This window comes from Schistocerca cancellata, chromosome 4 (genome assembly GCF_023864275.1).
Source record: "Schistocerca cancellata isolate TAMUIC-IGC-003103 chromosome 4, iqSchCanc2.1, whole genome shotgun sequence".
NCBI lineage: Eukaryota > Metazoa > Arthropoda > Insecta > Orthoptera > Acrididae > Schistocerca > Schistocerca cancellata.
Window position 1 is genome coordinate 469,697,909 of NC_064629.1, and position 27,769 is coordinate 469,725,677.

The window sequence follows — 27,769 nt, forward strand, 5'->3', positions numbered from 1 at the left end:
GGTTGCGCGAAAAATTTCTTAACTCATGTGTCACTCAAAGACAATGCACAACCAAAGGTTTTTCGAGATGAGCAAGTGCCCATTGCTATTAGGGAAGAGCTCGCTTAACAGTTACTACAATGTTAAGCTGATGGGGTCATCAAGCCAATCAGTGTAAGTCAGTGAGTCATCCTTCGCAAACATTCAGAACGTCTTCGACTGTGCGTTGATTTTAAGTCGACAGTGAACTATCATACAGTGGTAGACACGTACCCTTTGCCCTGCCCAGAGGAACTGATGGACAGATTAGGCGAGGGTCGTTATTTTTCCTAGATAGGCTTGGCAGATGCTTACCTCCAATTGCCTTTGGATGACTACTGAAAGAAATTTTTAGTTATTAACACTTATCTCGTGTTATTTGGATTTCAACGCCAAAAGTCCAACATTTCCCAAATTTTGTGGAAATGTTCATCACCAGAGACCTGAAGTTTGGGCATTTATGTCAATTTATTTACTAAATTCCACTACTCAGACAATTTCACAGTCAGCATATTATTTTAAGCTAGTATTGCATTATATTTTTAAAGTAGCTATAAAGCTTTAAACAAAATGATAATTTTACTTGGCAGAAAAATGAAAATATTCCCTTAAACCAAATGAATTACAATTCCTTACCGGCTTTTTGGTTATGTACTACTCAACCACGATATTATTGCACTTGGCCGTTATCGGAAACTCACAGTAGCGTTACAACAAAGAAGTGCAATGATGAGTAAGGGGAACGCATCGCTCTGCCAACGCTTTCAGGTCAGTTGTGCATACACTGCCAACCCCGATTACGGGCTGACTCACGATAAACCGTCCGAAGCACACTCACTCCCAGGTGCAATAATGTTGTGGTTGACCAATACCGTCTTGAAAAGTCAAACGACTCACGGACACGATATACACTTCCGATATGTGCCATATTGTAACAATAACAGAAATTAAGTAATGGGCCATATCTTGTTGTGGGCTGTAAATCGACGGTGTGACAGTTTCAATTAATGTCAAATGTATTGCATACTGAGATATGGTAGTCCATAGGGTGCTCCACAATATGGCGCTTATCGTAAGTATACATCGTGTCCATGAGTTGTTTGGCTTTTCTAGCCGGTACATATACCTTTTATGGATGCTTTTTTAATTTAACGGTGGCCGTGCGGTTCTGGCGCTGCAGTCCGGAACCGCGAGGCTGCTACGGTCGCAGGTTCGAATCCTGCCTCGGGCATGGGTGTGTGTGATGTCCTTAGGTTAGTTAGATTTAAGTAGTTCTAAGTTCTAGGGGACTTATGACCTAAGATGTTGAGTCCCATAGTGCTCAGAGGCATTTGAACCATTTTTTTTTAAATTTAATATACCACTATCATGTTTTTATTTGCTTCTAGGGACATAATGTCAAAAAATTACACTTAGCGTGGGTATCTTACTCCTTACTTGGTTTTCCCCAGTGAGGGTGCACGTACGATTACGTGCATGACCTCAGTTAATCCCAGTATGTTTGAATATGTTTTATATCCCATAACTCTGATACTTTCCCTTATTTGAATTATTTGCTCATTTTTATGCATCACTGGCTAGCTTTCGACATCGTAGTGCTGTTTTATTCCACATGTTTATACTGTAAGCCCAGAGATGGGGCTAATGTATTCCTACGATCTGTAACATTTTAGGGGCACACCATGTTTTCTTGTACTAATTTCACGCCTTTTATTTTACTTATTTGTCTATTTTTTCCTAGCTTCCAACCTTTCGACACTGTAATGTTGCTTTATTCGACATGTTCATACTGAGATGGCAATAACGTATTTTTCAATCTGTATGTCTTTAGTTTATGCTCAGAGAGGGCACAGCTTATTTTATTGTACTATTTTCATTCCTTTATACTTGAATTATTTTCTTACACTATTATTAATATTGTACTTTTGCTGTGGAATGGAATTGTAACTGGATCTTCTTGCATTAGTTTGCAATGTAAAACTACATTACTTACTATCCTGCATTTATAGTTATTGAGCGTGGTATACTTATGGCTACACATATGTGTATGTTTTCCATGGTTTAACGATTATTTGTGGTTTCAGTGTTACGCTAATATAAAAAATAAAATATAAGGTTAATTGTTTAAATTATGTAACTTCACTATTATTTAATTATTATTCAATTAATTTAATTATTAATTCAAAAGAGGACACCACACATGTCTGACTTCACATTTTCTTCCTGTTCAATCATGCAAGTAACGGCTTCAGTTCATGCTAGACTCCTGTATGTTCTGCATCAAGCAACGTCGTTTACTCTAGAGCAGTTTGGACTAACGTCACCTGTTATTATATGGCAAGTAATTATGTGGTGCTTATGTTTACACTTACGAATCGTTGTTAACTGTATCATATTTATGCCTAATTCCCCTTTTTTGTAATTTTTAGCAGTGACGATGACTATGTAATAACTTAAATCTAGATATGCTGTAATAAAGTGGCAGATTTCGCGATAGGTTGCTTTTCTTTTCTCCATTGTCTACATTTAACGGTCTCTGCATACAACGGGATCGTAAGGATTCCAATCTAATTTAGAAAATTTTATCTTGCTATTGCTAATCTGCGTTCTATGCTCTCTTTATTTCTACCATTGTCTGTTATTTTTTTACTCCAGTAATATATCTCGTCTACTACTTTTAGCGTCAGATTCCAAATCTAATTTCCCCAATATCTCCTGACTTTAAAGCGACTGCACTCCATTATCATTTTCTCCCTTTGTTTATGTTTATCTTATAACCTGCTTTGAACCACTATACATTCCATTCAACGTATCTTACATGTCCTTTGTCATCTATTACACAACTGTAATGTCATAAGCAAATATTAAAGGTTTTATTTCTTCTCTTTGAGACGGCCGGTGTGGCCGAGCGGTTCTAGGCGCTTCAGTCTGGAACCGCGCGACCGCTACGGTCGCAGGTTCGAATCCTGCCTCGGGCAAGGATGTGTGTGATGTCCTTAGGTTAATTAGGTTTCCGTAGTTCTAAGTTATAGGGGACTGATGACCTCTGATATTAAGTCTTATAGTGCTCAGAGCCATTTTCTTCTCTTTGAACTTTATTTCCCTTTCCAAATTTCTCTATAGTTCCCTGAATTGCTTGCTCTATCTACAGCGGACGTGGAGGATAAGCTATAACCCTGTCTCACTCTCTTCTCAGTTGCTGTCCTCTTTCCATCTCCTTCCACTCTTAGAAATGCAGTATGGTTTCTGTAGAAGTTGCAGATAAATTTCTCTTCCTGCATTTCATCCCTGATAACTTCAGAACTCCAAAGAATGTTTGGGTATACGATAAATCGCACAAATCTAAGATCTGTCAATTCGACTAAATACCTAGTAATTACAGTTACGAGCAACTTAAATTGGAAAGACCACATAGATAATATTGTGGGGAAGGCGAAACAAAGACTGCGCTTTGTTGGCAGAACACTTAGAAGATGCGACAAACCCATTAAAGAGACAGCCTACATTACACTTGTCCGTCCTCTGCTGGAGTATTGCTGCGCGGTGTGGGATCTTTACCAGGTAGGATTGACGCAGGACATCGAAAAAGTGCAAAGAAGGGCAGCTCGTTTCGTGTTATCTCACAATAGGTGTGAGAGTGTCACTCATATGATATGCGAGTGGGGTGGCAGTCACTGAAACAAAGGCGGTTTTCTTTGTGGCGAGATCTATTTACGAAATTTCAAACACCAACTTTCTCTTCCGAATGCGAAAATATTTTGTCGACACCCACCTACGTAGGGAGAAATGATCATCATAACAAAATAAGAGAAATCAGAGCTCGAACGGAAAGATTTTGGTGTTCCTTTTTCCCACGCGCCCTTCGATAGTGGAATGGTAGAGAAGTAGTATGAAAATGGTTCGATGAGCCCTCTGCCAGGCACTTAAGTGTGAATTGCAGAGTAACCTTGTAGATGTAGATGTAGATGTAGATTCCAGGAAACAATCTCAAAAGCTTTTTCTAAATCTACGAACTCCATAAATATCAATTTGCCTTTCTTCATTCTGTCTTTCAAGGTAACTCGAAGGATCAATACTGCTTCTCGTATTCCTACATTTCATCGGGACCAAAACTGATTTTTGCCTGGATCGTGTATATGCACTATGAGATCAAAAGTACCCGGATACCTCCGTGTACCGAGCGAGGTGGCGCAGTGGTTAGCACACTGGACTCGCATGCGGGAGGACGACGGTTCAATCCCGCGTCCGGCCATCCTGATTTAGGTTTTCCGTGATTTTCCTAAATCGCTCCAGGCAAATGCCGGGGTGGTTCCTCTGAAAGGGCACGGCCGACTTCCTTCCCCGTCCTTCCCTAATCCGATGAGACTGATGACCTCGCTGTTTGGTCTCTCCCCCCAAACCAAGCAGCCAAGCAAACTCTGTGTAACGCGGAACTGACCACTAAATGTCTCGAGAGGCGGACTCGACGGTGTACAAGGAGGTGGAGAGTATTGTGTTGTCAGTAAGGAAGCTATCAGAGCAGAATGGATCGGTCAAGAGAGCTCAGTGACTGCAAATGTCGGCCACGTATTCGATGTCACCTAAGTAACAAATTCAGCAGGGACATTTAGACCATTCTAAACCCACTCAACTCTACTGTTGATGATGTAATTTCGGACTGGAAACGCGAAGGAACAACCACGTATGAAACAAGCCCAGGCAGACTTCATGCACGGACGGAAAGGGACTGTCGAGCATTGCGGAGGATGATTGTCAGAATTCGCTTTAAATCGGCGGAAGGAATCACTCGTGAGCTCGAAAATGCTACCATCAGACCAGGTAGCCCAATGACTTCCCTAGGGAGTTAAAAAGAGTGTGGTACCACAGTTGACCAGCTCCTCGTAAGCCACACATCTCTGTAGTCAATGATAGTGACACTTCAGGCAGTGCAAAGAGCGGGGCCCGTGGACAGTGGATGACTGGAAACGAATGACCCGGAGTGATGAATCACGATACATCCTGTGGCAATCCTGTCGGAGGATCTGGGTGGGAGGATCTGGGTTTGACGAATCCCTGGAGAACATTACGCGCCATCATGTGTAGCGCAGAGAGTGATGTACAGAGGAGGTATTGTTACCTTATGGGGGTGTTTTTCGTGGTTAATGTTTGGTCCGCTTATTGCTCCTAAGGAAACGCTAAATACCGAAGGATGTGAACAAATTTTACAGCACTGTGTACTGTATACAATACAGAAACAGTTCTGAGACCATTATTGTTTGGTTCAGCATGACAATGCACCCGTTCATAAAGCAGCATCTGTGAGGCAATTGTTTGTGGACAATGACATTCCTGAATTGGACTGATCAGCCCGGAGTCCCGAGCTGAGCCCACTGTAACATCTTTGAGACGAGTTGGAACGTCGACTTCGCTCCAGCCGGCCGTTGTGACCGGGCGGTTCTAGATGCTTCGGTATGGAACCGCGCTGCTGCTAAGGTCGCAGTTTCGAATCCTGCCTCGGGCATGGATGTGTGTCCAGCCGGCCGTTGTGACCGGGCGGTTCTAGATGCTTCAGTATGGAACCGCGCTGCTGCTAAGGTCGCAGGTTCAAATCCTGCCTCGGGCATGGATGTGTGTGACGTCCTTAGGTTAGTTAGGTTCAAGTAGTTCTAAGTCTAGGGGACTGATGACCTCAGATGAAAAGTCCCATAGTGCTCAGAGCCATTTGAACCATTTGAACCCTAGCGTCCTGCGTCATTACTTTCTCTGGTTTCAGTTCTTGAGGAAGGGTGGGCTGTTATTCACCCCCACAGACAATCAGGCCCTTTATCGAAAGTGTCCCCAAACTGTCATAAAGGCGAAGGGTGGAAACACGTCATATTGACAGCAGCTAATTGGGGTCCGTATACTTTTGAGCAGATGGTGTATAAGGCAGCACATCTTGAGTTACCTTTCCGTCGAGTCGCGCCTTCAAGAAGGTACCTTGATTCAGACTTGAATACTACATTAATGTGTTGTTGATGTAGTCTTCAGTCGGAAGACTGATTTGATGCAGCTCACTGTGCCACTGCATCCCGTGCAACCCTCTTCATCTCTGACTAACTTTTGCAACACGCATCCATTTGAAACTGCTTGCTGTATTCGCCTGTATTGGTATCCCTCTCCATCCCCGCCCCTTCCCCTACCCCCCCATCCTCACCCGACTTCCCTCCAATACTAAACTAAATTCTACCTTGACCTCTCAGAAAGTGTCCTATCAACTTAACTCTTCTTTTAGTCAAGTTATGCCGCAAACTGCTTTTCTTCCCAATTCTACTCAATACTTCCTTATCAGTCACACGATCCACCCATCTATCTTTAGTATTCTTCTGTAGCATCATATTTCAAACTCTTGAATTCTCTTCATGTCCGAACTCCTTGTCGTCCACGTTTCACTCACGTGCAAGGCTATACTCCAGACAAATACCATCAGAAAAAAGTTCCTAACACTTGAATTTATGTTCGATATTAAAAAAATTCTCTTCTTCAGAAATTCTTTCCTTGCAATTTCCAGTATACATTTTATGTCCTTTCTACTTTGTCCATCATCAGTTATTTTGCTGCCCAAATAGAAGAAAACTCATCTATTACTTTTAGTGTCTCATTTCCTAATCTAATTTTTCAGACTCAAGTGATTTAATTCAATTGCATTCCATTACCGTTGTTTTACTTTTGCTGATGTTAAACTTATGTCCTTCTATCAAGACACTGTCCATTCCGTTCAACTGCTCTCTAAGTCTTTGCTGGTTCTAACAGAATTAAATCATCGGCAGACCTCAAAGTTTTATTTCTTCTGCCTGAACTTTAATTCCTTCTTCAGATTTTTCTTTGGTTTCCTTTATTGCTTGCTCGGTGTACACATTGAATAACATCGGGCTAGGCTACAGCTCTGTCTCCCTCCCTTCTCAACCACTGCTACCCTTTCATGTCCTTCGACTTTTATAACGTTCGTCTGGTTTCTATAAAAGTTGTAAATAGCCTTTCGTTCCCTGTGTTTCACCCCTGATTCCTACAGAATTTCAACGAGTGTATTCCAATCAACATTGTCAAAAGATTTCTCTAAGTATTTCGTTAACCTGTCTTCTAAAATAAGTCATAGAGTCAGTATTGCCTCGCGTGTTCCTACATTTCTCCGCAACCCAGTCTGATCTTCTACCTGCTTTTCCATTCTACTCTAATTATTCGTGTCAGTATTTTGCAGCCATGACATATTGAACTGATAGTTCGGTAATATTCACACCTGTCGACATACACTCTCTTTAGAACTGTAAATATTGCATTAAACTTGAAGTAAGAAATTATTTCCCCGGTCTCATACATCTTGTACACCAGCTGGAATAGTTCTGTCATAGTTGGCTCTCCCATGGATAACAGTAGTTCTGGGGGAATGTCGTCTCCTTCAGGGACTTTGTTTCGACTTAGGTGTTTCAGTGGTCTGTCAAATTAATCTCGCAGTATCATATTTCCCAGCTCATTTTCACCTACATCCTCCTTCCTTTCTAAAATATTGCCTTCGAGTTCATTTCCCTTGTATAGCCCCTCTATACACTTCTTCCACCAATCAGCTTTTCCTTCTTCTCTGAGGACTGGTTTTCCATGTTAGCTCCTGATATTTATATAGCTGCTTCTCCTTTCTCCAAAGGCCTCTTTAATTTTCGTATAGACGGTATTTAACTTTTCTCTAGTTATACATGCTTCTATCGACTTGTATTTGTCCTGTAGCCAATGCTGCTTAGCCAGTTTGCACTTTATGTTAGATGTCTGTATTTCCTTTCGCCTGCTTCACTTTTTCATATTTCTCTTCTCATCAATTAATTTCAACATCTCCTGTGATATCCAAGGATTTTTTCTAGGCATTGTCTTTTCATCTAGTTGATCCTGTCCTGCCTTCTCTATTTCATCTCTCAAAGCTACTCATTTGTCTTCCACTGTTATCCTTCCTCCTGTTTCGGTCATTCGTTGCCTAATGCCCCTTCTGAAACTCTGAGGAACCTCTGATTCTTTCAAAGTTTCCAAGTTCTATCTCCATAATTTCCAAACTTTTTGCAGCTTCTTCTGTTTTAATCAGCAGTTCATAACAAATAAATCGTGGTGAGAGTCCACATCTGCCCCTGACGATGTCTTACAGTTTAAAATCTGGTCGCTGAATCTCTGTCTTATCATCACACAACCAATTTGAAATCTTCCAGTGATCTCACGTCTCTTCCACATATACAACTTTCTTTCATGTCTCTTGAACCAAGTATTACCGATAATTAAATTTGCACACTCTGGTCAAAATTCTAATGGCAGCTTCCTCTTTCATCACTTTATCCCGGTCCATATTCCCCAACAACTTTTCCTTCTCTTCCTTTTCCAACTATCAAATTCCAGCCACTCATGACTTTTAAGGTTTCCGCTCCCTTGACATTATACTTTTATGCATAGCGTCTTAAGCCCCAGATGGGATGTGGACAATTACAAGCCAGCGTATCTTCCAAAATGTAGGCATATATTCCACAAGTACCATGTAGGATGTTGTAGAATAAAAAGATCAATGTCACAAATGTATCGCATTTAATTCACTGACCAGAAACGAGAAGTTTTCAAAGCAAGAACATGGGAAACGTTCCAAAAGAGATGATCTGACTCGAAAAGAGTGTAATGAAGATAAAATGCTAGCACAAAGCGATCTAAGAGCCAGAACTGTATATTTTGAACTATAAGTCATGTTGAATACTCCAGAGGGGCTTTATGGCAAAGTATTCTACCTGGGAAAGCTAGCATTGTATACAGAGATTTTCACTCTGCAGCGGAGTGTGCGCTGATTTGAAACTTCCTGGAAGATTAAAACTATGTGCCGTACCGCGACTCGAACTCGGGACCTTTGCCTTTCGCGGGCAAGTGCTGCTCTACCAGCTGAGCAACCGAAGCACGACTCACCCCCCCCCCCCCCCCCTCCTCGCAGCTTTACTACTGCCAGTACCTCGTCTCCTACTTTCCACTCCTACTTTCCAAACTTCACAGAAGCTCTCCTGCGAACCTTGCAGAACTAGCACTCCTGGAAGAAAGGCAAGGGTCCCGAGTTCGTGTCTCGGTACGGCACACAGTTTTAATCTGCCAGGAAGTTTCAAGCAATGTATAATTTGAACAAATACAATCTGAGGAATCAAGACAGCACATGATACTAGTGGGATAAGACAGACGGTAAAAGAGGATCCACTGATATTGCCACATTTGTCTATACAAGTAATGATACAAGTAAGGACTATGTGAGATGGATGTGATGGCCAGCAGAAGAACTCTGCGTTTATGTCTATGTGTATCGCTCTGAATAAAAGCCATACAGACTTACTCACACATTATTCGAAATAGGTCGCACAGAAATTGAGTCTAACTCTGTTCATTTCAAGATAGGAAAGTATGGCTCTGAGCACTATGGGACTCAACTGCTGAGGTCATTAGTCCCCTAGAACTTAGAACTAGTTAAACCTAACTAACCTAAGGACATCACAAACATCCATGCCCGAGGCAGGATTCGAACCTGCGACCGCAGCGGTCTTGCGGTTCCAGACTGCAGCGTCAAGATAGGAAAGGAAAGGAACTATGTATAAGCGCAGTACCCTGAGAGATCGGCACAAATCATTCAAAGTTGCAGGGGGAATACTTGTACTTTTGTCATCCGTACTATGCTTCACGGCGATTTTATAAACTTTAAAAATGATCGGAAAGACGTCCTCTACATTCCAGTGCAGAATGTTTGCCTACTCCATTATCAAAGAAGCAATTCTCTTTCATTTTTTTAGAAGACTATATTTGAAGGGCTCTTTAGTGAAGCAACCTTCTAAAGAAAGGAACGACCTTCAAGAAATATGACTGTTCCCTAGATACAAACAAAAAACTTCCAGTAGTAGCAGCAAAACTTGAGGATCTACTCATAATTTGTGTGGAACAAATGCTTATGCGGGAATATCACGAATATTAGCGAAGTTTCTTAAGCGATGACACTGTGCATGACGCACGTTCTGAACCTTACGCCGAAGGAAACTCTGATGCAGATTGAAGGTTTCTATTGATTAGATCGTTTGTTTATAGTTTTGTTGGTGATTCAGCCTTTGGTTCTTACTTTCTCTTGTTAATTTTGCATCAATAAGAATGGAACTGGCATCCGATATATCTGGTTTATTTGTAATACATATGCGAAAATTCAGCATGCCTAGGTAATCCCAGAGCAACGAATGTATAATACCGCCCCCCCCCCCCCCAACCCCAACAGGATGGAGGTATAGTTACGAATCTCGTATCCTAACATTTGTAAATGTGGTAACAATAAATAGGACGCAAATAGATTTCTTAAATAAACAAGGTGATTTTTGAAACTCTGTATCTCAAAACTAATATAATGTACACTCCTGGAAATTGAAATAAGAACACCGTGAATTCATTGTCCCAGGAAGGGGAAACTTTATTGACACATTCCTGGGGTCAGATACATCACATGATCACACTGACAGAACCACAGGCACATAGACACAGGCAACAGAGCATGCACAATGTCGGCACTAGTACAGTGTATATCCACCTTTCGCAGCAATGCAGGCTGCTATTCTCCCATGGAGACGATCGTAGAGATGCTGGATGTAGTCCTGTGGAACGGCTTGCCATGCCATTTCCACCTGGCGCCTCAGTTGGACCAGCGTTCGTGCTGGACGTGCAGACCGCGTGAGACGACGCTTCATCCAGTCCCAAACATGCTCAATGGGGGACAGATCCGGAGATCTTGCTGGCCAGGGTAGTTGACTTACACCTTCTAGAGCACGTTGGGTGGCACGGGATACATGCGGACGTGCATTGTCCTGTTGGAACAGCAAGTTCCCTTGCCGGTCTAGGAATGGTAGAACGATGGGTTCGATGACGGTTTGGATGTACCGTGCACTATTCAGTGTCCCCTCGACGATCACCAGTGGTGTACGGCTAGTGTAGGTGATCGCTCCCCACACCATGATGCCGGGTGTTGGCCCTGTGTGCCTCGGTCGTATGCAGTCCTGATTGTGGCGCTCACCAGCACGGCGCCAAACACGCATACGACCATCATTGGCACCAAGGCAGAAGCGACTCTCATCGCTGAAGACGACATGTCTCCATTCGTCCCTCCATTCACGCCTGTCGCGACACCACTGGAGGCGGGCTGCACGATGCTGGGGCGTGAGCGGAAGACGGCCTAACGGTGTGCGGGACCGTAGCCCAGCTTCATGGAGACGGTTGCGAATGGTCCCTGCCGATACCCCAGGAGCAACAGTGTCCCTAATTTGCTGGGAAGTGGCGGTGCGGTCCCCTACGGCACTGCGTAGGATCCTACGGTCTTGGCGTGCATCCGTGCGTCGCTGCGGTCCGGTCCCAGGTCGACGGGCACGTGCACCTTCCGCCGACCACTGGCGACAACATCGATGTACTGTGGAGACCTCACGCCCCACGTGTTGAGCAATTCGGCGGTACGTCCACCCGGCCTCCCGCATGCCCACTATACGCCCTCGCTCAAAGTCCGTCAACTGCACATACGGTTCACGTCCACGCTGTCGCGGCGTGCTACCAGTGTTAAAGACTGCGATGGAGCTCCGTATGCCACGGCAAACTGGCTGACACTGACGGCGGCGGTGCACAAATGCTGCGCAGCTAGCGCCATTCGACGGCCAACACCGCGGTTCCTGGTGTGTCCGCTGTGCCGTGCGTGTGATCATTGCTTGTACAGCCCTCTCGCAGTGTCCGGAGCAAGTATGGTGGGTCTGACACACCGGTGTCAATGTGTTCTTTTTTCCATTTCCAGGAGTGTATGTTCGTTATTTAGACATAAACGGAACGATATGTTAATTTTTCTATGAATTTCTGTACACTTTTGTTAGAAATTTTTTCTCTTTTTATGATATCTGAGCCTCATTAAAAAGCTAAAGAAATAAAATTTAGGTAATTTAGTAGCTCATCTGACAAATCTTTGCGTAAATATTTATATCCAGTTATGTACTGCTAATTTTTTTCTCTCAACGTAAAGAGAGGAGAAAGTGAAAAAGATATACACTGCATGACAAAAAAAGTGATGTACCCAAAAGGGAAGGATTAACCGAAATGAAACATCACGGTTTGAGGGGGCATGTGAAGTTATTTCAATGATTACAATATCGAGTCAGATTTACGAAGAACTTGGCTGTATGAGCCAACTTATTACTATGACGTTGCACCTCCTCTGGCCTGGATTTACGCACTGATGCTGTTGGCAAGGGAGTCATAAGGCTGTTGTATCTTCTCCTGGAGCAAACTGGCCCACCGCTGTTGTAACTAGTCCTTGATGTCCTAGATACTGGCACTGGGATGGAATTGGTTTCCGAGTTGGCTCCACACATGTTCTACAGGGGTGAGATCTGGGTCTCTTTCTGGCCACGGATGTACTTCAACATCCCACGGACACTTCACAGAGACACGAGCCATGTTTGGACTAGCATTGACCTGTTGACAAATGGGACCACGATGAGAGGTAGCACAGAAGGCTGCAGGATGTCCTGACCAGCCGTGACCTGGAGTCACATCCGATGCCTCCCCCCCCCCCCCCCCCCCACTATACCATGACACCAGTAATAACACTGCTGTGCTTTACAAAACAGTGGCAGAGTGGGATATCTCCCTAGGTCGCCACTGTACTCACCGACAATAGTCGTCCGGAATGGTGCAGAACCGCAATTGGCCGCTGAACACAATGCGACGCCATCCACTATCACTCCATGCTTCCCGCTCACGTCACAACACCACACTCAGCAGTTAACGCATGGAAAGATAATTGTCTAGTTCAGCTGCTGCTAGTCACCGACCAATGGCGTGGGAAGACACAGAACGTTGCAAGGAGTCCATTACTTGTTCTCTGATGGCAGGCGCAAACGTGAAGGTGTTACTATGTGCTTGGTGCAGGGTACGGCGAACGACCTTTGTGGTGGTCAGACTTTGTCCGACGAGTATTCCTGTCCTCACGTTCCCAGCATCGGGCCACTGTCACGTCAGAATGCCCTACAAATCTGGATATGGCACTATTCGGCCATCAAATGAAGACTAACAATGAGGTCCTTGCAAACTCTATCAGTTGCTGATGAACGCTGTCTCACACGAGTATGCGGAAACTCCGTTTCCTTCACAGTGGTCTCTCAACAATGACATGCTGTTCACCCCCACCAGGCCTGATGACAACACAGAGAATTGAAGCTCTAACCATTTACATACTCGCCGATGATGTGTACGTGTACGAAGTTACGTACATTGCCATCCGACCATGTCTTCTGGGAACTTCACTTTTCTGGCCAGGCGGTGTATATGATGCACTTTGTGTCCCTACGCAAAACAGTGGCTCTCTTTTAGCTTCCTAAAAACAATATATGTATTTTGCAATGACATATTTTGTATTTTATGAGTACTTCTTTTTAACGTGACACCATATCGTTATCATGTAAAGCAACAAATGTTATTTTTATTTCTAAGAGGGAATGATTTGTTTAAATCACAATTTCGTGCATTCCGTACACACTACCTGTCGTGGCGGTCCATTAAAAAAATTTATATAGTTTATGTAATAATGGCAACTATGTATTTTGTGCATTTATGTTTGTAATTTTCTTCGTGATGTTTGATGCTCATTGAAAGGCTAAAGGCTGACATGACTAAGCTGTTAGCTGTTTATATACTTCAATGTTGTATTGTAAATATAATGTTGTATTGTAAATATAATGTTGTACATCGTCATTTCATATTTCATTTTCGATGGGCATTTAGTACACGTCTGATTTATGTTTCATGTCACCATGAATATGGAATAATAAGAGATCTGAGATGAAGACATTCGTACACATCATGGAGTGCCTATACTCGTATCCCTCTTTTAAGGCAGGTCACTAACGTGCGGAATTAATTATACGAGTATCACTACTATTTTCGGGATATTAAATCCGGTCACTTTTCTTGTACGAAGTACGAAAATGTAGACGATTTTAAAATTTTTGGGTTGATAGATGGGTATGCGGGGTACAGTTATCACCTTGGAACCTACAAAAAGAAATGAGAAACAGCGTATCCACAACGATATGAGGCAGTCGTATTCAACCTGTGAGCCGCGGCGCTCTGGTGCGCCATGAATGATTGATAGGGTGCCCTGAATTTGTTACATATTTAGTGACAAAGAAGACAGTTGTGAGAAATTTCATTTCTGGTATCAACGTGTGTGGCCTAGGAGAAATTTCACTTTAGATGTCGGCCAGCGTGTGTAAGCAGTCATAACTTGAAAGGTGAATTATCGCGCGTTGTTGTTGTTGTTGTGGTCTTCAGTCCAGAGACTAGTTTGATGCAGCTCTCCATGCTACTCTATCCTGTGCAAGCTTCTTCATCTCCCAGTACCTACTGCAATCTACATCCTTCTGAATCTGCTTAGTGTATTCATCTCTTGGTCTCCCTCTACGATTTTTATCCTCCATGCAGCTCTGCAGTACTAAATTGGTGATCCCTTGATGCCTCAGAACATGTCCTACCAACCGATCCCTTCTTCTAGTCAAGTTGTGCCACAAATTTCTCTTCTCTCCAGTTATATTCAATACCTCCTCATTAGTTATGTGATCTACCCATCTAATCTTCAGTATTCTTGTGCAGCACCACATTTCGAAAGCTTCTATTCTCTCCTTGTATAAACTATTTATCGTCCACGTTTCACTTCCATACATGGCTACACTCCATACAAATACTTTCAGAAACGACTTCCTGACACTTAAATCTACACTCGATGTTAACAAATTTCTCTTCTTCAGAAACGCTTTCCTTGCCATTGCCAGTCTACATTTTATATCCTCTCTACTTCGACCATCCTTAGTTATTTTTCTGTCCAAATAGCGAAACTCGTCTACTACTTTAAGTGTTTTAGTTCCTAATCTAATTCCCTCAGCATCACCTGATTTAATTCGACTACATTCCATTATCCTCGTTTTGCTTTTGTTGATGTTCATCTTATATCCTCCTTTCAAGACACAGTCCATTCCATTCAACTGCTCTTCCAGGTCCTTTGCTGCCTCTGACAGAATTACAATGACATCGACGAACCTCAAAGTTTATATTTCTTCTCCGTGGATTTTAATTCCTACACCGAATTTTTCTTTTGTTTCCTTCACTGCTTGCTCAATATACAGATTGAATAACATCGGGGAGAGGCTACAACCCTGTCTCACTCCCTTCCCAACAACTGCTTCCCTTTCATGCCCCTCGACTCTTGTAACTGCCATCTGGTTTCTGTACAAATTGTAAATAGCTTATGTAGCTTACCGAGTAGCAAAATGTAAGGAATCCCATACGATTGCAGACTAACTAATTCTGCCGTGTGCTATTGACATGGTGTCTATTGTGCTTGGAGGGTTCATGACAAAACAGCTTTTGCCGATTACTTTCTCTGACACTACAGTTAGTTGTCTAATTCAATATTTAGAAAAAGATCTTCATAAACTAATTACAGAAGAAATTAGAGGGAGGGATTTTGATCTGCAGCTTGATGAGGCCATTGATAACAATAGAGATGTTCATTTGATTTGCTGTAAGCGATTTGATGATGAATAAAGTATGGAAAATCTTTTTTTCTGCTAGGAAATAAATGCAGGTAGGACAGGCTAAGACTTTTTAGAAATAATGGACAATTTCATGTTAGAAAATCAAATTAACTGGGCTCACTAGCGTTGCATCATCCATAGAGAAGCACTTCTTCGCAACTTTTGAGTGTTGATATAAATCAAGTGGTGCAAACCGACCTCAGGAAGCTAGACTTTTTAGATACATGTGTCACAATATTGGGGATGAACGTAAATATCTCTTATCTTAGACCAGCTCTCTTTGACTTTCCCTGGGAAATATACTATCGCACCTTTTTGAACTCAGGCGAGAAGTCTGTTCATACCTGGAAGAAGAAAATCGTATCAGTGCTAAGTGATTTTTAGACACCGACTTCCTATTGAATGTATTCGAGAAGTTAAGCCCACTGAATAAGTCTCTACAATGAAGTGAAACTTATTTCAGTGGGCTTGTTGACAGAGTTTCGGCCTTCAAAAAGAAGCATCTTCTTTGGTAGAGAAAAATGGAAGATGGAGGAAAAATGGACTACTTTCCATGTTTGTAGCACTTTGTAAACGACGTTGGGTTAGGCCTTACTGCAAATATTTTTTTATAACTGAAGTACATGTACCTGAACTTCATGTTCATTTTGAAACTTACTTTTCTGAAAAATGTGATAAGTTTCAGTAGGTTCAAAATCCCTTCGGTAACGATTCTCCTTTTGAGTTCTATAATGTAGAAAAGGAAGAGTTGATTGAGCTTTCATCGGATTCTTGACTAAAAGTGAAGTTTTCATCAATGATATTGCCAACATTTTTGGTATTCAGTAAGAAAAGAGTGTCCGCCCTTGAGTAAGTAATCACGGAAGGTATTAATTCCTTTTGCCACCTCCTATCTTTGTATGAGGGGATTTTCGGCAGTGGCTGTCATTAAAGCCAAGTACAGATCAAAATTTTGTGTGGAGAAGGAAATGAGGGTAGCTGTATCTCATTTGGTGCCAAGATTTGACAAGTTGTGTATCAAGAAGCAAGCTCAAGCGTCGCACTGAGGTCAGTAGTATTTTATTTGTAACTACAGGGGTGCCACGGAAACCTACTGATATGTCTTCACTTTATGATTAAGATGCTGGGAATACCAGTAATATTCATCGGTTATAAATGGACGCATAACCAAACTGCTTACTTCGTAACATTCACCATTGTTGATTGCGGAACGAGGAAATATGCCAGCGTTTCAGCTGACGGTCGTCAGATAGGTGAAAAGAGAAGCATAAAAACCACTGAATTTGAAGAAAGCTTTATGGAGCATTTAACTTCCAATCAAGGACGAGCACACGTTATCACATGGATGGTTGACGTACTGAACATGACAAGCACATACATGAAGCAAGATCAGGAAGTCGGCTTCTGAACCGAGGTAATAACTTCCGCAACTATTCCTTGATTAAAGCCGCGCGGGGTAGCCGCGCGGTCTCAGGCGCCTCCCACGGTTCGCGCGGCTCCCCCCCGTCGGAGATTCGAGTCCTCCCTCGGGCATGGATGTGTGTGTCTTCCTTAGCGTAAGTTAGTTTAAGTTAGATTACGTAATGTGTAAGCCTAGGGACCAATGATCTCAGCAGTTTGGTCCCATAGAAACTTACCACAAATTTCCAAAATTTCCTTTATTAAAATAGTGTTGTCCCTTATTTACCGAAAATCATGATGTTTACAAATGAGGCATGTTTCACGAAAGTGGGTGCTGATTAAAATGTTGCCCTTGGAAACTCTCGCAGTGTCCATGAGAGAGATTACTTGGTAAGTTTAAAGGGGCAAAGGATCGCAATTGGCGGAGACCACTTTACTAAACCACACACTTTACAGATCATTTTGACTAACTGTACTTAAACTTTATACTGAATGACATCTCGACGTCTGGAATCCATAGTATTGGAAGCGCTAGCATGTGCTACCAGCATTCAATGGCTTGCACTGCACATATTCCATAGATATGAAGGAGATGATGTATTTGACCTCGAACGGCACCTGTGCAATGAGCTCAGTACGGTGCAAGTGCAGTCGTAGTGAGAAAAGTGTTGTATGTAGTTATGAGTGCCTTCTGTCGGCGTGTGGTAGCGTTCTCGCTTCTCACGCCCGGGTTCCCGGGTTCGATTCCCGGCGGGGTTAGGGATTTTCTCTGCCTCGTGATGACTGGGTGTTGTGTGATGTCTTTAGGTTAGTTAGGTTTAAGTAGTTCTAAGTTCTAGGGGACTGATGACCGTAGATGTTAAGTCCTATAGTGCTCAGAGCCATTTGAACCATTTGAACCTTCTGTCGGAGCTAAGTGAATTGGAAAGTGGACAAATTGTTGGTCCTCTTAAGGTGGGTGATTCTGTAGCCGAGGTAGCCGAAGTGTTTGGTATTTCAAGTGGCACCGTGTCGAAGATTTATACTGTATACAGGTTTAAATAGTTCAAATGGCTCTGAGCAATAAGGGACTTAACATTTGAGGTCATCAGTCCCCTAGACTCAGAACTACTTAAACATAACTAACCTAAGGACATCACACACACCCATGCCCGACGCAGGATTCGAACCTGCGACCGTAGCGGTCACGCGGTTCCAGACTGAAGCGCCTAGAACCGCTCGGCCACACCGGCCGGCCTGTATACAGGGAAAGTAAATAAGCATAACCCGTTAAGTCAAAACGTGGACGAAGTGGATGTTGAGTGATTGTGACAAATAGTCATTGAAGAGGATTGTGACGAGAAATAAGATAATGACAGCTGCAAAAGTCACTGCTGAACTGAATGTCGCAATCGCTAAACATGTCAAGTCACTGCAGAACTGAATGTCGCAATCGCTAAACATGTCAGTGCCAAAACAACACGAAGGGAGCTCCATGAACTGGGAACTGCGTGGTGAGTTGGAATTCCAAAACCACTAGTCAGTGGTTCAGCTGACATTGACAAGAAAACGTGGTACTGAAGCCATAAAATATGGACAATGGAATAATGGAATAAAATAATTTGGTCGGTTGAGTCTCGTTTCACATTATTTCATACTTCTGGCCGAGTTTATTTCTCAAATAGTGAAACATGGCGTGGGCTCGATGATGTATTGGGCAGCCATATCGTGGTGTACAATATGCCCTAAGGTTAGTCTGCAATGTCGCATTACTGCCAAAGATTATGTGACCATTTTGGCTGATCATGTCCATCCCACGGTACAATATTTGTTTCCCAATGGTGATGCTGTGTTTCAAGACGACAGAGCCATTGTCCAAACAGCTTGCATCGTCCAGAACTTGTTTTGTGAGCACGTGGATAAGTTTTTGCAGCTCCCCTGGCCGCCCTAGACACCAGATCTCAATATTATTGAGACTTCGTGGTCTAGTTTGGAGAGAAGGCTGCGATATTGCTATCCACCTCCATCGTCGTTAGCTTAACTTGCCGCTAATTTATACGATGAATGGTATAAGATTACCTTGAAAATTAAACAGGATCTGTATGTAGCCATTTCGTGGTGACTGGAAGCTGTTTTGAATGCTAGCAGTTTTCCTAGACCGTATTAGCCATGGTAATGTGTTTTCTTTTTGGAGTTTCCATATTTTTGTCCACCTCCTGTGGTACACCATCAGTAGAAGCAGAAAGAGAAACCACTCTATGTCCTGTAGATATTTCATTTCTCATTTTCGGTCCAGGAACTCTTGGTGTAAAGTGTTCTCCAAATTTAAGTCAAAGTTAGTCCTGCTTTCGATCGTTAGAGTGTTGGGAACAATGCGGGAGTCCCGAATTACTGCTCAGGGTAATGCCTTCCGCGAGATCGTGCCAATTACCATCCTCCGTCCTCTGTCAAGTGAGTATCTATTTCATGTGTGTAATGAGTGCAAAGCAAGGATAAGGGAATGCAGTCAAATTAAATAAGGCTATTCTGAAGAAATTATATTAGGGAACGAGACACTTAAAATAGTTGATGAGTTTTGTTATTTGAGCAGCAGAATAACTGATGATGGCCGAATTAGAGAGGACATAAAATGTAGACTGGCAATGACAAGAAAAGTGTTTCTAAAGAAGAGAAATTTGTCAACATCGAACAGAAATTTAGGTGTTAGGAAGTCTTTTCTGAAAGTATTTGTGTGGGACGATAAACAGTTTGCACAAGAAAAGAACAGAAGCTTTTGAGACGTGGTGCTACAGAAGAATATTGAAGATTAGATGGGTAGATCACGTAACCAGCGAGGAGCTACTGAACAGAATTGGGGGAAAAGAAATTTGACGCGTATAACAATTCGATTGGTAGGACACATTCTGAAACACCAAGGGATCACCAATTTAATATCGAGGGAAGTGCCAGGGATAAAAATCGTAGAGGGAGGTCAACAGATGAATACAGTAAGCAAATTCAGAAGGATGTAAGTTGCGGCAGTTATTCATAGATGAAGAGGCTTGCACAGGATAGAGTAGCATGGAGAGCTCAACAACAACAAGAGTGCTTATGCACTGTAGTGTTTGTGTAGTTGTGGACGAGTATGTAATGAAAGAACGTATAAAGGTGAAATTCGATGTCAGCAAGTAGCTTACTTCACTCAAATAATGCTTGACACAAGCTCCCCCTCCATGAGACATTACGCAATTGTTTATAATGTAACTCAGCAAGTCCAGTACTCACAAACATCAAACCACTATCACTCTTCCCGTAGTTAGACAAATATTGTCGATGAAATTTTCTAACACTTCCAGGCTGATTGCCACAGCACTAGAGTGCGTCGGCGACTTCGGAACTGCGGATGAATGACCGACAAACGTCGCTGTAGTTCAAATATTATTTAGAAAACACTTCAGTATTCACCTGTATGGCATCTACATCCATCCTCTGCAAATCGTTATGAACAGGATGGCAGTGGGAACTTTCCATTGAATGACATATTAAGTTTTGCTTGCCGCGAACCGAATGAAAGCGAATACAAGAGAACAATTCATCAATGTTCGCATACAATTCACTTGTATTTGTGGATAGCATCGGTGGAAAAGGAAGAGAATAAGAGAGAACGAGCTAATGGTGCCAACGCTAAGAATGCTGCTATTTTTTTCCGCTAACGTCTTCGGCACCCACGTTACAGTTGAGACAGTGGTTATTATAGTAGCGATGCAAAACTGTCCTGCTTAAATGGATTGTCTTGCAATGGCGAACTCGCTGTTTTGACAAAGCAAGCAAAATGGCACAGGAGAAAAATGTGAATGCCCGAATTTTTATGCAAGCTTGAAACGCATGGAGATGATGCTCATGGCACTAATGTGCAGCTCCAGACTTCCTTAATATTATTCCAAAATTCTACGTATGTCGACTGAAGCTTTTCGCTGGCTTCTCTTTGCAGTTGAGTGGAAGCGTGAAAACAGGATACTAATTACCGACGAGTAGTACAACCCTAGAGAAAGGTAGCATTTACATTCTGGTTCCTGGCAAGTGAAGAGAGTTACATTAGTAATTGTTCCGTATTTCAATAGCTACTCTATCTCAGATAGTTTTAATATGTGCTATGACAAATGCGAAACGTTAAAGTGTTTTATCAAATTACTTATAAGGAGTCCGCCCCCAGTAGCTGAGTGGTGCCGGCACGGTAGCTCAGCGTGTTCGGTCAGAGGGCTGCGTGCTCTCTGTAATAAAAAAAAAACTGAGTCAAGGCATCAACGATCAACTTGAACGGATGTCTTGTGACGTCCGCCCAGGCTAAACGCAACGAACTATACCGAAAAAATGAGTGGTCAGCGCGATAGAATGTTAATCTTAAGGGCCCGGGTTCGATTCTCACCTGGGTCGGAGATTTTCTCCGCTCAGGGACTGGGTGTTGTGTTGTCCTAATAATCATCATTTCATCCCCATCGACGTGCAAGTCACCAAATTGGCGTCAAATCGAAAGACTTGCACCCGGCGAACGGTCTACCCGACGGGAGGCCCTAGTCAAACGACATTTAAATTTCTTTTTACGTATAAGGAACATAATTTCAATAAATTACAATTAATGTAATGTGAAATATGCATACGACATTCCACGTAGCCTTCTTGATAAAAAGTATGTTTTTTTGTTAGAGCGGAGATAGCGTAAGCGAGGGAAAAATGAGTTTCATTTATACGGTTATTACATCGTAAGTTCCTAAAATAACAGAGATAAATTTGTGATTTAATTACAACTACCTTGAACGTAAGCCGCAATTATGATAAGATGTTTCGTACATTTTTCACTTAACATTTATCAGCATAAGAAATACATATTCGTATTCGTTTAATTTCAAGGAAATTTATTGCACTGTTCCTTTTGAACAGAAAGGAATAAAAAAGGTTGTGCCTGTTCCCTCCGGTTCCAATTCAGGGAAGCAGGTCATGAATTTCTCACGTCGCAACAGGACTTTTTAGCTCTATGACAGTTTCCTGCCAAGTATCTCTCCTTTTGTTCAGCATTTTGTACTGTGTATATGTCGGATCCCATAAGGACCTGTGATATGTATATTCCTCTATTAACAATATTACAGTCTCTGCTGACCACTACATCGCTCACGCAACTTACTTTCAATAATAAAAATAGTACGCATTAAAAACAGCAGACGAATGCTCAATGTGCTTTTGGCGCCGATGCTAAGAGCACGCGAACTCATATGATGATACGCGGAAATATCAACATCTAGCGCAACACGAGCGAGCACCTGCGAATGCTAACGGAATACGATTGAATGCTGTCTGCTCGCTCTCACCTAGCATTTACACTAAAAAGAATGCCGTTTCGCTGATGCGATTTACAGTGGCTTGCAGAATGTGGATGTAGATGTAAAGGTTATGCCAGTGAATAATGTGGTGCTTCCTAAATAACATTTAAGGGAAAGAAATGTTTCCCTTAGTTCATGCTCTCGATATGAACTACAGCGAAGTTTGCCAGCCATTCGGTTCAGTACTATTATGCCATATTGTGCTTAGACCATTTAGGTTTTGTAACAATAGTTCAGTCAGTATAGTAGTTGTCTTCTTAAATATGTGGAAATATTCCAGAAAACACTTAAAATACAGGAAACCTGAAAGAAGATGCTCGTATTGTGATTGTACTGATTACATGTGAGGGTAAAGAAAGCTACTTAGAATATATGGTATACTTATTTCTAATGCGGAAGATTCTTCCATATGGGAAATCTTAGCTTTGTTGTTGCGGTTCTCTGGGGCCTTTGATATTTCAGAGCAATTTATTGTGATTTACGTTCTGTATTATGTGGAGTAAACAATAAATGGTATTTTGATTGATAAAGGATATCAGGATGTATATTGTGATCGAGAAAAACAAATGAAACACGATTTACATAAATAAATAGTAAATATTTGAATATTTTCACAACACAATGACATATTACACAATGTTTTGACATGTGCAGTATAAAAGTAACAATCCCAAACGAGCGATAACAGTTCATATCCTTTAAGTCCAAATTTTTAGAAAGGCTTTCTAAAATTTATTTCGAATGAATTCCTGTTAATCGACGCAAATAATTACTTGAAACATATAAAAACTGTAGGGACTAAATGCGTTAATTATACACACATATTTGAGTTAAAATATTGATATGTGTACTCATGATGTTGACTTATCCAATTGAAAACGTTGTTTAACAAAAATACACATACACTCTGAGGTGTAAATCGTGCAGAGCAAACATCCCCTGTGCTCCTAGTTTCTAGTTGTTACGCTCAGATAATATATAGCCATGAGAGAAGAAGCTACACAACTGTTAAAAAATACCTTCATTTTGAGGTAATTTTCGTAAGTATACTTTCTACGTGTTTTTAAAAATAACATCACAGTAGTTCAGTTATAGCTCATTTAAGCTACACAGATTTGCAGGAAAGATTTCCTTCCTTCTAGGGGTCTAGGAAGACACACACACACAATGTGCTGTCGTAGCGGCTTTGTGGTGATCTGTTCAGTGACGGGTTATGTGTCGCAGTCTGAACAGCAGCTGAATATCGAATTCCGTTACAGTGCTCTTAAGCGATTACAAACAATGAATAATGTCACTCATTAGCACAACATTCAACGTGTACACACAATTATTCCGAAGCAAGTTCAGGGCTGACTTCAAGGAATTACAAATATTTTGCACTTGGTATATTGATGGGATTAAACGGCTTTAAATTCTCGGCAAGTGTATGTTGACAGAAGGTAACTTTGTACTAGAAACACGAGGGGCTTTCCTTAAGAGTATATAAGTTGTTTTCATGAGGAAACCCATGGAAGAAATAGCTACGATTACGACATTACGATTTTTAAGTCACTGGGATGGCGGTGATCGTCGCGTTGTAAAACAACTGTACGAACATTTCACCCCCGATGTCGATCTAACGAAATCCCTTTATATATTGTGGCAAGTATTCCGACCAGCGATAAGTCACAAAACGCGGCCTGCTGGCCGCATTTGTAGCAGTACTCGACAAGCAATGTCCATTTCCACTCCATCGAATCCAATTACACATTGTAATCAGGTGTAACACTTCTGATCTATTCTGCCAGCACAGCCCAACAAACGGAGTTGCCCTACACGAGTGGTGAGGCTACATAGCATTTCTCATTACTTCAGTTACCACTCTTTAGTTCAGTCTGAATGCCACACGCGCATCGGATGCACTGTGAAAGAGCGAGCGATAACGTTGCCTGCAGCTTCTCAACAAATAATTGTTGTCACTTGAACATGACAGAAAAAGTTGTGAGCGGCTACTTCGTCGCCAGTATGAGAGTGAGAAGAACTGTCCTGCTGCGGAGTCGCAGAGAAGCAGACGTCATTCGTTTGTGAGTTGTCCCACGTATACGGAGGCTCAATGTGAGCGCCTGTCTCTCAGAGCTGGGTAGTCTTCACACGCATCCACCGCGCTCAGACAGCCACACACGCGCAAACAAGTCCGCATTTCTTGGCCGACGGCGTGCAGCCTGAGGCGATGGGATATTCGGTGGCGTAGGCGCGTTAGCTCTGGTCGATGAAGGCCCTGTTTCGAAGCTCGCTGGTCGTATAGCCCGCCTGCACCGCCGCCTTGGGCTGTTCGTAGAAGCTGTTGCTGTTGTTGTTGCTGGAACTGTTGCTGTTGCCATTGCACACGGGTTTTGCATGGTTCGACTCCACCACCTGAAACAATACATACGAAATTTTTACATTATTTGAGAAAGTAATTTGTGTAAAATTAGAAAACACTCCAATAGTCCGTTTGGCTGTGCGACCGACCAGATGCTACAAGCGGATGATTCCTCATAAGCGGAACCTACGAAGAAAAAGGCTTGATATAAAAACTGGAAACAGTGGAAATGTTACCTCGTTACACCGCAAGCAACGCATTGCTATCTTCATCAGAAATTCGATATCTACTAGTAGCTTAAGACCTCCTCTAGACTTTTCGTACATTACAGCCTTCAGCAATACTCATCCATGTTGTTCCTGCTTGTTTTCCAATGTTATCTATCTACCATCAATTATGAAGTCGGTTCAGTCTTTTGTTATCTCTTGGAATCCAGCAACGAACTTACTACATCCGTGAGACAGACTACAAGTCCCGCCTACGTTCATTTCATTTTCACTGCCTTCACAGTTACATCTAATCTGTTCCCTGATCAATTTGTTTGTTTCCTGTCTCTCTTGTCTCCCAAGATGCTACTTTGCACGTTAAAAATCCATGTTTCACTGTCTTAAGTCAAAAATGGTAATAAGAGGGGAGTTCAATAAGTAATGCTTTTTTCTCGGCCAATTTAGCTTGAAAAAAAATGCAAAATTTCTTGTGGGACGTCGTGAATATTCCCGCTTCAGGCCCTACTATTTCATGAAGTTCGGGCAGGTGGCGTCGATTTACGTAGCTTCCAAAATGGCATCTGTAACAGAGGTGTTTTCCAATCAGAGAGCTGTCATTTGTGTCTTCTGGCGGAAAACTAGAGCATCGCAGGTATTGATAGGCACTTGCAGAATGTCTACGGAGACCTGGCAGTGAACAAAAGCACTGTGGGTCGTTGGGCCATGGCGTGTGTCATCATCGCAACGAGGTTGTGCATATCTGTCCAATCTCCCGCTTGCCGGCCGGCTGTGCACACCTGTGACTCCTGCAATGTTGGAACGTGCGGGTTAAGCTGTAGTTTAAGCTGTAGTTTAAGACTGATTTGTGACGTTTATTTCGTACACTAGACTATGTGGGGAAGTATCTTCACACGTACTAGAATCTAGTAATATTATATGCTAATACTGTTGAAACCTATAGTGAGTGACGGTATAATAATTGAATAAAGTTAAAAATAGTTTTCATTATCATCCTATTTACTTTTGTTTGTATCAGTATATTTTCAAAGACTGTGAAAGTCTCTTAGTTCTACTGGAGTTACAACAAACCGCATATGTTATAAAGAACAGTGGAACAAAAGAATCTTGTCAGCCTCTCCCAAAAGGTAATTTTATGAAGAAAGGGAAAGGATGTCTACTCTTGCCTTCGTTTCTTAGCGCTATCTTGTTACATCTCCGTAAGACACACAAGGGGAGGAAGGATTAGCGAGGTCACGTAGTTCATGATTTCTCACAAACCACAACTTGTGTTTCTGTGTTTACTTTCATGTTCGAGGCCCAAAGAGAGAGCTGTCTCGAGATAGCGTAGATTCAAATTACCGACAGCTAGACTTTATGATAGTGATGATATGTGTAAAAAAGAACATCGAAACGTTTAACAATAATTTTTTTATTGAGTCTTGTTTATTCAATCATATGATACTGCTTCGCTTTTATGGTAAAAGCACAGCCGGCCGGTGTGGCCGTGCGGTTAAAGGCGCTTCAGTCTGGAATCGCGTGACCGCTCCGGTCGCAGGTTCGAATCCTGCCTCGGGCATGGATGTGTGTGATGTCCTTAGATTAGTTAGGTTTAAGTAGTTCTAAGTTCTAGGGGACTGATGACCACAGATGTTAAGTCCCATAGTGCTCAGAGCCATGGTAAAAGCACTCTCAGTATTTGTCAACGAAGATTTTATTTTGCTATGCAGCTTGATATATTTGTAAGCTTATAAGTAAATATGTAAACATTCCCAGTACGATAGAAGGAAGGTTAGAGTTTAACTTCCCGTCGACAGTTAGATCGTCAGAGACGGAGCACAAGCTCTTTTTAGGGAAAGATTGGGATAGAAATAGACCGTGCCCTTTCAAAGGAAACATCCGGTAATTTACCTTAAGTGAGTTAAGAAAATCACGGGAAACCTAAATGTGGATGGTCGCACGAGGATTTGTACCGTCGTCCTAATACGTGTACAGTCTGATAACCACTCCTCTACCTCGCTCGGTATTCCACTACTGGGCAGCGGGGGGTGGGGGGGGGGGGGAGGGGGGGCATGTGAATCAGTCGTGTAGAGACAATAAAGGACGAACATCCTATCGACCAAGAGGTCGTAGAAATGGAAAATGAGAACCCATTTCCTTAGCAAAGATTCAGCTTCACACGTAGATGGCGGAGTGAGACAGACAGCCATAAAGCGGCCAAAAAGGAGGGAGGGAGGGAGGGAGAGACGCTCATGTAGGGAAGACAGTGAAAGAACAGTGCTATTGTCATCTGTATTTTGTATTCAAGTAACTGCGTCATTTCGGTGGGAAGTTCTCACAAATGAGATATTGTGGAATTAAAATGTTATTAGTGTCACGTAAACGTAATTTTTTAAAATATTTTCCTACTGCAAGTAGCGTGTACTTGCGTATATAAACAGGTGTTGCTAATACAGGTAAGGAATGGAACAAAATGGACAGCAGCTGTGCTTTCTACCACATTCTACAAGGAGCCTTGAAGAGCATCGATATGGCCGATAGACAGGAAATTCTGCTGGAGGAATTGCGTTCCGAGCCGTCCTTGTTCTCCAGAGCGCACAAACTCGTTTCGCAACGCGGGCGGCGGGCACGGTCCGACCGGTTCCGCTTACCTACGAGCCAAAGCATCTCTAGTCCTGATACAGGTGACTTTTCCACGTGTCCGCGGGGACTTTCCGACGTCGATTTTCTGTTTACGTCGCAGTGCGGAGCGCAGGCTGCCTCTAACCGAACCGCGAGCAGAGTGACGGGTGAACGACACGTCAGCGGCAGGTGTTTACCATCAGCAGTTCACTCCGGTGTCCGCTCTGGCTGCACCCTGAGACG

The 27,769-nt window shown here is 42.5% G+C and overlaps 1 protein-coding gene across 1 annotated transcript in view; it reads right to left on the bottom strand.

Moving 5' to 3' along the window:
• Nucleotides 1-22,955: 22,955 nt before the first annotated feature.
• LOC126185212 (elongation of very long chain fatty acids protein AAEL008004-like) overlaps nucleotides 22,956-27,769 on the bottom strand; it is a 79,093-nt gene continuing 74,279 nt past the window's right edge. The window contains exon 9 of the mRNA XM_049928095.1: nucleotides 22,956-24,754. Within this exon, the coding sequence (XP_049784052.1) occupies nucleotides 24,596-24,754 (159 nt within the window). The 3' untranslated portion in view covers nucleotides 22,956-24,595. The remainder of the gene's footprint in view (nucleotides 24,755-27,769) is intronic.